Source organism: Botrytis cinerea, chromosome 16 (genome assembly GCF_000143535.2).
Source record: "Botrytis cinerea B05.10 chromosome 16, complete sequence".
NCBI lineage: Eukaryota > Fungi > Ascomycota > Leotiomycetes > Helotiales > Sclerotiniaceae > Botrytis > Botrytis cinerea.
In genome coordinates, this window is record NC_037325.1 from 1,081,792 (window position 1) to 1,094,725 (window position 12,934).

Genomic DNA, 12,934 nt, shown 5'->3' on the forward strand with positions numbered 1-12,934 from the left:
TTTGCAGATTTTAAGAAGGTTGGAAGTGGAAGGCGATAGCTTAATATTCGTGATGATTTCTTCGAGATGAACATGATGCAAAGACCTAAACTAAAGCCTTCACTGCCAATGATTCTGTTATCGAGATCGAATGGCAAAAAGATGTCGAATGGAGGTTCTCAACAGAGATAGCTAAGCTGGAGGTGGTGGTTCCCTTTCATCGAGAGACAAACATAATCGATAGCGAGGGGGTTTTCAATGCTTAAGACTTTGTGATATAAATTTCTGGGCCACCATAAAAAGATCGGTCGAAATAAAAACTGCTGAAACCTGCGAACAAATGGAAAATATCGAAAAGAGAGCATTTCACTCCTTCATAAGGCTCGCAAGCGTTCCTACCAGATCTCCAAATAGCAACGTACGGAAAACAGCTCGCGAATAAATTTCGAATGATCCACGTACTCGAGCCCTTGAGAGGTGACATACATTGAGATCGAGACGAAAACAACTCTGGCCGTCTCTCCTAGATAAATGTGCCAGGATGAAACTCAATACCAAAGGAAAATAACATGAGGCGTAAGTAAGCGTAGGCCTGTTGAGTACTTTTGGAAGCTCCATCAAACAATACTCGCACCGCCAAAGTCGTACGCATTTTCGGCATCCAGACTGTTGGCAATTCTGCAGAGAGATCAATACGATAACAATTATCTACTAAATAAACCAGCCGGCGAGAAAGTCACCGTCAACACTGAAATCCATTGTGTAAATAGCCAGAACTCCACGCCAACGCTCAAAAGACATGTTAACTATACGACCCCTTCCGTAGACGTCTTAGGACATCAGTAACATTTGAAATACAATCAGTGATGGAGAATAGCTATGTTATGATCAACGGAAATCATAAGAGACGATTGAATGGCAATAATAAGAGTGTCCATGGTATTTATGTGAGCGAACAGATATTGGACAAATAACCTTGCTCCACGTTACACAAGAAGAAGGTGCTACGCTTAGTCATCAGAGAAAATCGCTGGTGGTCGACGAAATACCAGGCTCAATCACCTAGCCTGTTTGGATATTCTATCATGATAATACTATCCCCTTGAATGCCAAAAATAACTCTCGAAACTCTGGTATTGATTTGTCGATGAGTTATCAAAAATTTGAAAGAGGTGACCGTAGGTCTGGAGCAATCAATCGTAATCAATTATTTCCTTCCCTCCACACAATCGATTTCTGTCACCTAGCAATGCACAACACTGTCCACAATATTCCATGATTGAATTTCCTCTTGTTATATTCCAAGCCTCTTTCTGCGAAGCTGCGAAGCAGTGGAAGAACTCATAAGAAGAAAGACATGCGAAGCCACGCCGTTATCGGACTACAAGATACACTTGATTCCATGTGTCAACGAAACAAATCAAATAGAAACTTTCCCAGGATATCGCCGCCATACGCGAAATATACGTTTGGATTCCTCATGGGTCTATCGCCGACGATGGAGGATAGACACGAACGCGGATCCACATTCCCCGAGCTGCCGTTTTCGAACGTCTTCTCCCGGTCACATGAAATTGCGAGATAAGGTACTGCGACACATACTTGGCCTCCGGCACTTGAATGTAGCTCGTCTTGGAGATATCATTGGCGCATATTGGCAAAGCGCCACCCTCACCTTCCTATGTAAGCAAAATCTTACGCCAAATGTTCAAGCAATTACTTGGCGCTTAATCCCGACATAAATACGATGCTTATCCAGCATTGGCACATCTCGCCAAGGCCCCTTAAGACATTCCCCTTCCTGATGTAGGTTAGCGAAGAAGCTTATCCGACATTGGAACACCTCGGCAAATGTCTTGTCCAGCCACTCACAACGCTCGTTGCTTTTTTCTTCAAGAAACGTTCTAGATATCTATAACAAATCAACAGGACACATTGGACGGTCCGCGTACCAATGATATCTCGATTAGATCGAGTTGCTATATATGGGAAGGATTTGTGCAGCCAAGGGATGATAATGCGACTTCGTGCATTGAACCGTCTTGGCTTTGACCCTCTTCGTCGCCCATGTCCATTGCATGAGGCTGGTCGACGTGGATACACGTGAGGGTATTGTTGATTGTAGGTCAGTTTGCATCGTGAGAAACCTGGTGATCAAAACATACAGTTTATGAAATGGGAGGCTTTTAAAATTACCTGCCTCATCTGGCAGATTGTTATCATTTGACAATGAAGAGTAAATCAGTACTTATAGTCCTGCGTTTTCGCTCTCCATTGAAAGAGCATCCTCTCAGTCAAGTTTCAATTCAGTTCAATACTCCAAAGATCTCAACATGATTTCCAAGATCCTCCCAGTCGCCGCTCTTGCTGGTGCAGCCATGGCTGCTACCAGCTGCCCTCTCTCACTTGAGATTTCTGGCACTGCTGATCATGTTGCTCAAGTTGCAATCACCAACACTGGTGCCGAGACTCTCACTCTTTTCAAGGGTAACACCGTCTTGAGTGAACACGCTACTTTGGACGTCGTAGCTGCTACAGGTATGTTCAGCTCCTGAATACGAATGACCATCTCTTGGAATCATTGCTGACTGTCTATAGCTGATAAGGAACTTGAATTCAAGGGAACTTATGTCAACTACAAGCGTACCGGCCTTGCTGCTGATATGTTCCAAACTCTTCAACCTGGCGAGACAGTCACAGCTTCTCTCAATGTCGCCAAGACCTACAATCTTGAAGGTCTTGAGACTGTTGATGTTACCGCTATCCAAGGTTTCAGATACGTCATTGGAGAACGTGCTCCATCTGCTTTGAGCCAAACTACTCTTTGCGATGCTCTCACCTCCAACACTGTCACTATTACTCCTGATCAAAGCAAGGTTGCATCGTAAGTACTGTCACTACTCAAAGCCGATACTGGTTGCTAACTTCATCAAAGTGATCTCGTAAGCAGAGACGAGCCATTCAACTCACGTATCTCCAAGCGTGCCGTAACCTACAGCAGTTGCAGCACCGCTCAAACCTCCTCCCTCAAGACCACAGTCGCTGATGCCATCACATTGGCCACCAACGCTTACACTGCCGCCGGTACTGGTGCCGATTACTTCACCACCTGGTTCAAGTCTACCTCCGAGGAGTCTGCCGTTCGTGCCATCTACACTGATGTCAAGAACGTTCAAACCACATCCCCAAAGATCTCCTGCACAGATACCTACGGAGATTGCTCTGACGGAAGTGCCTTGCTCTACACCGTTCCCAGCGCCAACGTCATTGTTCCTTGCCCAAACAACGGATACTGGGGCTTTGACGAGTACTCACCTACTTGCGCTGATTTCGATTATGATCGTGCCGGAAGTCTCTTGCACGAGATGACTCACTTGTACGGTACAGAAGATTGGGCCTATGGACCAACTGCTGCCAAGGCTTTGTCTGCTGCCCACGCTGCTAACAACGCCGATACCTACGAGATGTATGCTGGATCCGTCAGACTCGGTGGTTGCACTGGTTAAATTACCTCAAGTCTCGGATTGGAGGTTGGATTTGTTGGAGCGATGGAGTGATTGAAATGACAGGTTCGAGAAGAGCCTTAATGATTTGCAGAGAGGAGGGCCTTTATGAATCCCCAGGCCTTTCTTTGATATTTGTTGTTGTATTTAGTTGCAGCGAAATTCGAAAGATATTAGTACACACAATTGCTTTATCGGTAATCTTTTCTCGATGAAATCCAGAGGTGAATAAGTTTGTGGTACCATTCAAATCAGTTTTGATAAGCTTTGAGGAGTGAGTGAGTGAACGAACCGAGTTACGTGTACTTTTGCCAGTGCGAATTGCTCGATTGTTAATGTGTACTCGTCACAATCAAAGCATTCATATCAAAGCGTGTAAGTATTGGGTAATCTCGAATACAACTTATGGAATACGTGAAACATCTATGGTGATACTACCAACTCCCATAAAACACTGACACCTCAACAATGTCGCATTCTACACATGTGCACACTTGCATCCTCATTAACCGCAGGGGGTTGGCGATATTGTTTGTGATTATCTCTATGCTAACATCGTCAATAGAACATACAGCTCAAACTTTATCCGGCCCGTGTAGGTCTCCCCTTTACCACCCTCTTGACTATCCTCGGCAGTTTCCATCTCTACTCTCGCTCCACACTATCCTCGCAAGGGAGAGGATAAAAGTGGCCAGAGAATTATGAGATGCTTCAGATCAATCAAAATGTCAGACGAATAACCAGCATCACAACACACTTACTAAAAGCCACTTTCTCTATTCCAATACATCACTCAAGAACTCTCATACTATTTCCAGTCCTCACAATTATTTGACGGCACGTGCCATCTCCAACCAAGTGGTCGACGTGGGTTGCTCTTTCCCATTTTGGCACTTTCCAATTGCACGCATTTCACTAGCGTGATTTTCTCTCACCTTTACTTCTCGTCCGACTTTTTTCCTTCCACTTTCTTTTCTCAATCAACCTCATATTCTCATCTCATCGTGAGGGAGTATATCCTCATTTTATCTGTTTCGTCAGTTATCTCGTGTATTTCATTTTGTGTTGGTCAAATTTCATCTCATCTCTCTTCTGAGAGGTGATATTTATCCTTGTATGACCTTTTTTCATCTGTTAGAACGTTCAATTCTTACTTCAGTGTCCATTCTATCTCATCACAGCGATTCGAGGTGTCATTAATACTCATACCATACAATCCCCTCGGTTCATTTCTCCAACATTAAAGCATCTTCTTCACTGCACCCATTGATATCATCCGAGTCTTTCGAATCTCTAGTAAGTAACTTCTGATCCCCCATTTGTGCTTCAAGACTTCGATTGTATCTAAGATCTCGGCACTTGTGAGGCTGCTTGTTCTTTTTTCCTTGGATTGCAATTTCAATATTTGCCACTGACCAAATACTCTACACAGATTTGGCAATCATGAAGTCTGAAGTTTCTTCTGAAATCAAGCAGAAAGCTACCGGTAACATGGCTGGTGCAAGGCCTGTACATCTGTCCTGTGGATCTCGCACTTTGATTGCGCCTTCCTCCTCTTCAGCCACAACCTCTTCGACTATTTCTGGAGTTAAGCGTAAAGGCTCATCAGATTTGTGGGGAGAAATTCCTACAGGAACTCCCCGAAGAAATTATCCAAGTATCACAGCTACAGATAACCCTTCTACAATCTGCTCAAGGAACTCAGAACTCTTCTCGGATTTGAGTGATAATTCCATTGCCACCTCGGGCTCATCCGGCGAGAGATTTGAGAGTTGCCATTCTCACGCCTCAAAGATCGGTACCACAAGAGTCAATGCTCCTCATTCCCGAAAAAAACCCGCAAAAGATCTGTACATTAAGTTAGTGGCTTCCACATATATGGCAATGATTACGAAGACTAATGACTTGTTCTTTAGGATGGTAATGGGTCCACAAGCAAACATAGTTGTTGGTCCTGAGAAGAAGTCCTTCGCTCTACCAATAGATCTTCTCTCGTATTATTCTCCGGTCTTTGAAAGAGCTTTATATGGAAGCTTCATAGAAGTCCAGACACAAATCATGGAGCTTCCAGAAGACGATGTGGAAAATTTCGAGATTCTAGTAGACTATATTTTCCACCACAGTGTTGTTGACAAACTCTCTATCTCGAAAAATGGACCACATGTCGCTGAACGTTGTATTTCCTTCTTAAAGTACGCAGACCTGTACGATCTCGGAGATGTCAGCACCTTGGTATACGACGCACTTCGGTCAGCCTTGATAGATGGTGGTCCATCGGCTTTCAAATCCAGCTTTATAGAAGTTGTCTTCTCACTCACAAAAGATGGTAGTTGCTTGCGAGCGCTAATGGCCGACGCCGCACTGTCATTCCAAGGGGAGTATTTGGAGAGTCATCCAAACAGTGTGAAGATTAGTTTTGCGAAGCAGGAAGCTGAGGTTGAGGGCTTTGGGCTGGCTCTTTATCGTCAACTTAAGAAACCTGGCGTTGTGTGTGTATATGAATCTCCTTTCGACCCCAGAAATTATAAAGATTTTGATTGAATGGGGTGAAACTTAGATATGAAGAGCAGAACTGATCTTAATAGATTGGATGTCTTTGTTGCTTTTGAGTTGACGGGTGTCAGTCTGAGAATTTCTTGTACTGTTTAACTTCTCTATACTTGCTTAAGAAGAATAGGTACCATGGGTCTATTCATTCTAACGATTAAGGACTGGAAGGAATTGAGAGCAGGCTTAGCTACATTACTGCATTCGCTCAAAAAACGGTTTCATTAAACCCATCATAAGTCTACCCTGCTTCTGATAAGTTTTTAAACATAAGATACAGTCGAATTCTGATACACGGCAGTACTAGGCTTGCAGAGCTTTCAGTCTAAACAAATTCAAAGACTTAATCCAACTCGCATTTACACCACGTGATCTGTCCTCAAGTGTCCATCTCCTTTTGATTCTCCGACCGAGAACTGTAGCATTGTGCTTCTCCTCTACCCTCTCCTCCATAACCTCCCCTACCCTATTTTCTTCTTCTCTCTCTCTTTCAACCTCTCTTCTTAAATCCGATAACCCCCCTCCTCATTTTCGTCTCTAAAATCTGATTCCAGTATCTCATAGCAGTTCATAGTTCAAAATCCATATCCTAGTAGTAATGATAACCCCTAACGATATCAAATTCCCGCAGTATCAAGAAGTCTCGAATCGTATTTAAGGCTCTAGAGGAAATCTATAGTGTAGTATGTATGGTATGGTATACAAAAAGACTTGGAAAAGTCATCGGAAAAGCGATCGGAATGGTTAAGAGTGTCAAATTTGGTGGGGGAGAGGAGTGGAAAGGGGGAAGGGAGAGGGGGAGGAGGGAACGAATGAAGAATTAAGAGTGAAGGAATGAAGAATGAAGAATTAAGATTCGCTCTTGGTGTTGGTGTTGGGTTTGGGGATGATTATATATAAATATATGTATGTGTATATATGTATCTGTGTATGATGTTAAGTTGGGTTGGAGAGATGGAATTTGGGATTGAGGGGCAAAAGACCTGGTCGTCTGGATGGTAATCTACATAGAATTCTCTAGGAAAGGGAATGGGCGCTGTGTAAGCATTGATGGATTAGTCACTCGTAAGAAAAATAGAATATGCAATCGTCTGTAAGACCACGACTTATACAATTTGCCCAGTTACTGGACAGCCATTGTAATTTTATTCATGTGAGAATATATGCACGAAATAATTTACAAACTTCAAATACCCTCAAGATCAAACAAGCGCTCTCCCCTTCCTTCCACAATCTCTCTTCCACTCCTCCATCCACTTCTTTACAAACTTAATCTCCTGGCTCTGTACTTTCTTAATTGTCTTTGGAGGAAAGCTCTTAGTGGTCTCGTTTGCAAAAACTCCATTTTCATCCCAATGATGTACCGCTCCTTCGATCAAGATGAAAGGTTGGTCAATGGTTGAGGTGCGATTATGTGCGGTAGTATTGAAAGGCGAAGCGTGAGGAGTAGCCGGACGCCAAACATCTTGTTCGCCATCGATATATGCCAATCTTGGGTACGTGAGATCGAAACCACCGTATTTGTTAATATTTTCAACAGCCGGGGGAGTTGTGATGTTGAAAGATTCAGCACAGATGATTGAAAGGTAGGGAAGATCAATTGTTCGAGAGAGGAGAGGAAGTTGATTTGCGGGGACGGAAGCACCGTTTTGAAGGTATCCCCATTCGGTACAGTATTGATAAGGCCAGAGACGCCAGTCTTGAGATGCATCATCTTGTGCGTAGAAAGTAGAATTATGGGTCGAGTAGCAAGAATCTTGGTTGGGGGAACAATCACCGTAGTTAGTGGCAGTGTAATCTGAGAATTTGTTAGTGTGTGTAGATACAAGAGAAATTTGGACGGAAGTTCTTACCAGTCAACCAACCAATCCAATTTAAATATGGGATTGTCAAGCTGTTGAGCTGAGAACCATAACCACCCTTCGTGAGCAACTTTTGGACTTCCGTTGTAGAGCTGTTCAAGTTTGGCCAAAGAAGCTTTTTACTAGTAACATTACCACAGTAGTAATCAAAATATGGTGTTCCTTCAAGTTCTGGGTCCCAGTTTTTGCTTTGCCATTCCCACATTCCGTACATGACTACCGACATGAAATCATTGGTATAAGTAATATTTGGAAGTCCCCAGACGGATTTAAGTTCTTGGACAAGAGCGGTGTTGTTTTCTTGTCCAATGACAATGTTGTCCATAGAGTTGGTGATGAGTTGGGTATTCTTGATACATTTTTGATCGGCATAGACGCGGATGGGCTCAAAGTAATCCCAGTAATCGTAGATGGCTTCAACGACACCACTGGAAGAAATTGTTCCTAATCACGTGTTAGTCACATTATTTTTTGCGTTTAGGAATTTGAGGAAGAATGAAATCAACGTACCCCAGAAAGTATCAGGATATAACTTTCTCAAGAAAGCGTTGAAGGCACCAGCATAGGAACCTCCATACCCAATGTAAGCCACATTTGGCGCAGTCAAATTTTGATCTTCCAAGCCCGGAAAGACGATATTCCTAGCAAAATAAACCTCATCCATCAATGCCTGTTCGGTAGTCAAGAATCTTAAATTCTCTGTTGAGAAATCTGGGGTTGGGATGCTTTGACCATAATAACGATGTTCAAGCACGACACCAATACCATTTGTTGCAACAGCCAATTGATGTAATATCCCCTTCTGCAAGAATGGCAATCGACCTTCGGCATCTGTTTCTCCTGACTGAAGAACGATTACTGGGCCACCAGGTTTATAATAGGTGGCGTCGAACCAATAGCGGAGAGGAAAGGTTCCATTGCTATGAGGTTCATAGCGAGATTCGTTGTGAAAGTAATCAATTGGGACGGTGAGATTGTAGGTTGGGTAGAGGAGAGAAGGATCAACGTCGTCACGCTTGGCTAGTGCTAGTTCTCGACGGGAAATGGTGGTTCTCTAGTTGTGGGCATTAGTTTGGAATTATGTGGATGTCAGAGGCTGATAAATGCGGGAAGACTGTGGGAATGAGGGAATGTGGAGAGAGAGTAAAAGGGATGCTTACGCTTCGTTTCCGATCAACACCGTTTGGATATAATTGATGTGAGAACACGCATTGGAAGAAGGCGAAAATGGCACAAACTGTATAGAATGTGGAAACCATGGTTGTGAATTGTTTGATATTGTATTGTCTTTGGTAGATTTGTGACCCTCGAGGATTTCTTTATGTAGAAACCCAAGGAGATCCCAAGTTTCTTGATACGGCGAAAAGACCTAGATGGGCTTTGCTGTACACGATGTCAGTTCCACAACTTCCACCGTAGAGTTTGACTGAAACTGTTTTTTCTTTGCAAACTGGGTGACTGCCACATTCCAAGTACATCAATCACACGTTTCTACTAGCACCGTGGCGATGAAGAGTGTGAGTGGCTGGAGGTGAATAGAAGAAAAAGGGAATACGTACCCGACCACGAGAAATCCAGTGACTCCTTCCAATTCAAGTCAGTGCAATTGATTTCAATCGAGTCCCTCTCTCACAATCCGTCTACTTCCAACATCCTCACGAATGGCGACATTATGTCTCTTTATATCATCCATACCTACCCTAACCCGAGCTACCCATGTCCATCTACATCACCTACATGCAAATGAGAGCAAGATGTTCATCCGCAAGTTCCAGATCAAGAAGGTGTGCACCGTCGTATCACACTGGCGTGCAGATTATTCAAAGCAGAGACAAATGAAGTACGCAGTAGTACGAGTTATGTGGGCAAAATCCTAATTAGTAGTCCTTTCCTGTTATCGGCTCATTCTAGGTTTGCATCGTCAAAGTGGAGATGGTCTTATCGTGGAATGAGTGGTGATTGGGTTGGCATTACATATTGCCACGATATGGATGTTGCCATGATGCTGCCATGATATTGGCTGTGACTTTGGGACCTTCTTCTTTGAGAATGGTTTCCGAGACGGTTCCTGGACTTGTGGCTCGTGTAGATGTGTACGAAGCATTGGATGACACAACACAGACAGACGAGACAGAGTATAAAACTAATGAGTGAGGGGAAGGTGGTGGATGCGTGGATGGATAAATCAGAGGTTGGGATATGCTTTTGAGTCCCACTTTGATTGACAGGAATGATTGTGATTGGTGAGGATTTCCTCCGTCTATCGATTGGTCAATTCTTGTTTCTTCTCTGGAAATATTTTGATACTCCATATAACAACAACATCAAGAGCAACGTCAAAGGACAAGAACAATACGAAGAGTATTCCGAAATGGATGAGGTCTAATATTGTTCCATGATCCATTCGATAGCCATTGCTTCTTCTTTCTATCTGAATCGTTGTTTGACTCACACATACCCGTACCCCTATTGAGGATATTGCTCCAGCGTCTGGTTTAGGAGTCTTGATGGTTTGCTGATATACATGTGTGTGTTTTGTGTCTTTCCATGCATCTTGCTCCCAGTCTCTGAGGAGCTCGTTAGATTTATGGAATCTAATTGGAATTCCCAAACAATCAAGACGTGATTTGGTTTGGCAATCTGGTTCTCAGGGCTCTGCGGTATCGCTCAATACCATTGACTCTTTCTTGGATTTTCCCAGCAATCTAAATTATTCGTCCTGGCGGGCAGTGCAAAGTCGTCGCACGAGAATTCGCCTATCATGGTTTCTTATCTTCACGTGCATCAGGATCCTCCGTGTCAGCCCCCTAATCGCGTTTTCCGTATTCTATCTTCCCATTCAAGAGTTCTACTCAGGACAGGAGAGAATTTAGGAGAAACTTTCCTTGATATCACGCTATTAGCTTGACCACCCGTGCAGCTTCTATGTCGTCCTATCCCATGAGTTCAAAACAATTACGTAATTACAACGTGCGACGATTATCAAGTTGAAATGCGTCTACTCAATGTCCACACGCGTCGATTGAAAGACTTCATTGCCACCAAAATTCCCAGATATGCCATTCTATCTCACACTTGGGGTGGGGATGAGGTACTTTTTCAAGATCTCGCCAATTCTAAACACAAAACGAAGAATGGTTACGCGAAAATCGAAGGTTGCTGCCGGCAGGCTATCATTGATGGCTTTGACTTCGTTTGGATAGATACTTGCTGTATTGACAAGAGCAGCAGTGCCGAATTGTCCGAATCTATCAATTCCATGTATGCTTGGTATGAGAAAGCTGCTGTATGTTATATCTACCTGATAGATGTTCCGTCCGGCCAGGATCCATATGAAATCGGTTCAGCGTTTCGAAAAAGTCGTTGGTTTACTCGGGGTTGGACATTACAGGAATTGCTTGCGCCTAGCAAGATTGTCTTCTTTGATCGGGAGTGGGATATGATTTTCAATGACTCCATAATGGCCAAACACGAAGACAGAAAGTCACGGAGGGCGGATCTTCCAAGAGAACGCATGGTCCTACTTGAAGAAATCACGGGCATTGGGGCTAAGTACTTTGAAATTGAGTTTGGAGAAGCTAGCGCCCAAATCGCTAGTGGTTGTAAATTTTCGTGGGCTGCCATGCGAGAAACAACTCGACCAGAAGATGCCGCCTATTGTCTACTAGGCCTCTTACAAGTCAATATGCCGTTGCTATATGGAGAAGGGATTAAGGCATTTCAACGCTTACAAGAGGAAGTCCTCAAAAAGAACCAAGATCTCAGTATTCTCGCTTGGGGATTTGATATGACTTGGCGAGAGACTTCGTTACGGACAAACATGGGTTTACGCTCTTATGGTATTTTGGCGCCGTCATCTCATTATTTCAAAAAGTTCCCTGTTTCTCTCTCAAAATTTGATAATCACTTAAAATTGGCTACTCATTCTATGATGACAAACTTGGGGTTAAACATAAACTTACCTCTGATGTGTATCAGTTCATCGCTAGGTATTTATCTTGCTTTCATCAGTGGATGGGCAGTTGCAAGGCTTGGGAACAAGCACGAAGCATTCGTCTTACCTCTGCTAAAACGAGAAGATCAACTTTTCGAACGTCTTCCTGGAAGCCCGCCCGTCATTTCCGTCACGTTAACCAAAGGATCAAATCGAAAAATCAAATGGAAATCAATATATCTCATTGAACCCAAAAGCTCACCCTCGACTTGGAAGTCCCGAAATATCAACCCAATCAACGATCTGGATTTCTTATTTTTTCATCCTACTCAATACACCAATGAACAGTCCGGCTTTCAATTATATCATAACCAGATGAGCCGCGCCGGGTTTTCAGTAAGAAGTGTATTTCCGCCTGGGTTTAAAGACTCGGCGTCCCATCTCACATGGGAATCGCTGTCGAGAAATTTTGAAATCGTCTTAGTTCTCTCGAGGAATGTTACCGAGTGCTGCATCGTTTACATCAAGGGACGAACCACGAGCAGACACCGTATCCGAATAAGCAAAATGGCGATTGCACGTAGTGAGCCCTCGCTTGCGGCATGGCAATGGCCGCATAACCTCGCTATGACGGTAGACTCAACGGATCTGGAGTGGGCTTCCACTGTGAGCTTTGATTCTGACCCGGATAGAAAAAGTGAGTGTGCGTCGCTGGAGTTGAGCACGGGAGTGGCGAGTTGGCATGGAAATTTCGTGGGGATCGTTATCAATCATCGTGTGCGAGCTCGGCGACAGAATATTGGAATTGCGCTTTGAAAATGAGAATCTTTATGTGGGTTATTAAGTACATAGATCAGCAACTATTATATGAGTGCTGTTGGCGTTGGGGAGGGTGGGGGGGGGGGGGGGGGGGGAGTATATTTTTTTGTTCAAATGGAGATGGATTTGGAGTATTGGCCTGGAACGACTCATGAGGAATAGTGTGAAAACCTCACACTTACACTCCCGTTTCTCAAGCAACAAAAGTATAATTACTGGGTGCATATACATAGGTGTTGAAACATTTTCGTTTTTTTTACACTTCCCACCCCATTGAGATGGAGCGTGAT

At 43.6% G+C, this 12,934-nt stretch overlaps 4 protein-coding genes across 4 annotated transcripts; 3 read left to right on the plus strand and 1 right to left on the minus strand.

The window, feature by feature from the left end:
* Nucleotides 1-2,065: 2,065 nt before the first annotated feature.
* On the plus strand, nucleotides 2,066-3,727 carry Bcmp1. Its single transcript, XM_001551795.2, has 3 exons — nucleotides 2,066-2,517; nucleotides 2,578-2,863; nucleotides 2,915-3,727. The coding sequence occupies exons 1-3, from the start codon at nucleotides 2,313-2,315 to the stop codon at nucleotides 3,483-3,485; spliced, it is 1,062 nt and encodes a 353-aa protein (XP_001551845.1). The 5' UTR covers nucleotides 2,066-2,312; the 3' UTR covers nucleotides 3,486-3,727.
* Nucleotides 3,728-4,488: 761 nt separating this feature from the next.
* On the plus strand, nucleotides 4,489-6,387 carry BCIN_16g02780 (hypothetical protein). Its single transcript, XM_024698019.1, has 3 exons — nucleotides 4,489-4,778; nucleotides 4,915-5,341; nucleotides 5,399-6,387. Exons 2-3 carry the CDS (start codon nucleotides 4,926-4,928, stop codon nucleotides 6,021-6,023), a joined length of 1,041 nt encoding a protein of 346 aa, XP_024553836.1. The 5' UTR covers nucleotides 4,489-4,778; nucleotides 4,915-4,925; the 3' UTR covers nucleotides 6,024-6,387.
* Nucleotides 6,388-7,121: 734 nt separating this feature from the next.
* Nucleotides 7,122-10,181, minus strand: BCIN_16g02790 (hypothetical protein). The gene is made up of 5 exons (XM_024698020.1): nucleotides 9,451-10,181; nucleotides 9,052-9,274; nucleotides 8,402-8,945; nucleotides 7,883-8,335; nucleotides 7,122-7,827 (listed from the first exon to the last, which is right to left on the minus strand). Exons 2-5 carry the CDS (start codon nucleotides 9,148-9,150, stop codon nucleotides 7,232-7,234), a joined length of 1,692 nt encoding a protein of 563 aa, XP_024553837.1. The 5' UTR covers nucleotides 9,151-9,274; nucleotides 9,451-10,181; the 3' UTR covers nucleotides 7,122-7,231.
* Nucleotides 10,182-10,362: 181 nt separating this feature from the next.
* BCIN_16g02800 (hypothetical protein) lies at nucleotides 10,363-12,696 on the plus strand. The gene has a single exon (XM_024698021.1). The coding sequence runs from the start codon at nucleotides 10,884-10,886 to the stop codon at nucleotides 12,639-12,641; it is 1,758 nt and encodes a 585-aa protein (XP_024553838.1). The 5' UTR covers nucleotides 10,363-10,883; the 3' UTR covers nucleotides 12,642-12,696.
* Nucleotides 12,697-12,934: the final 238 nt, after the last annotated feature.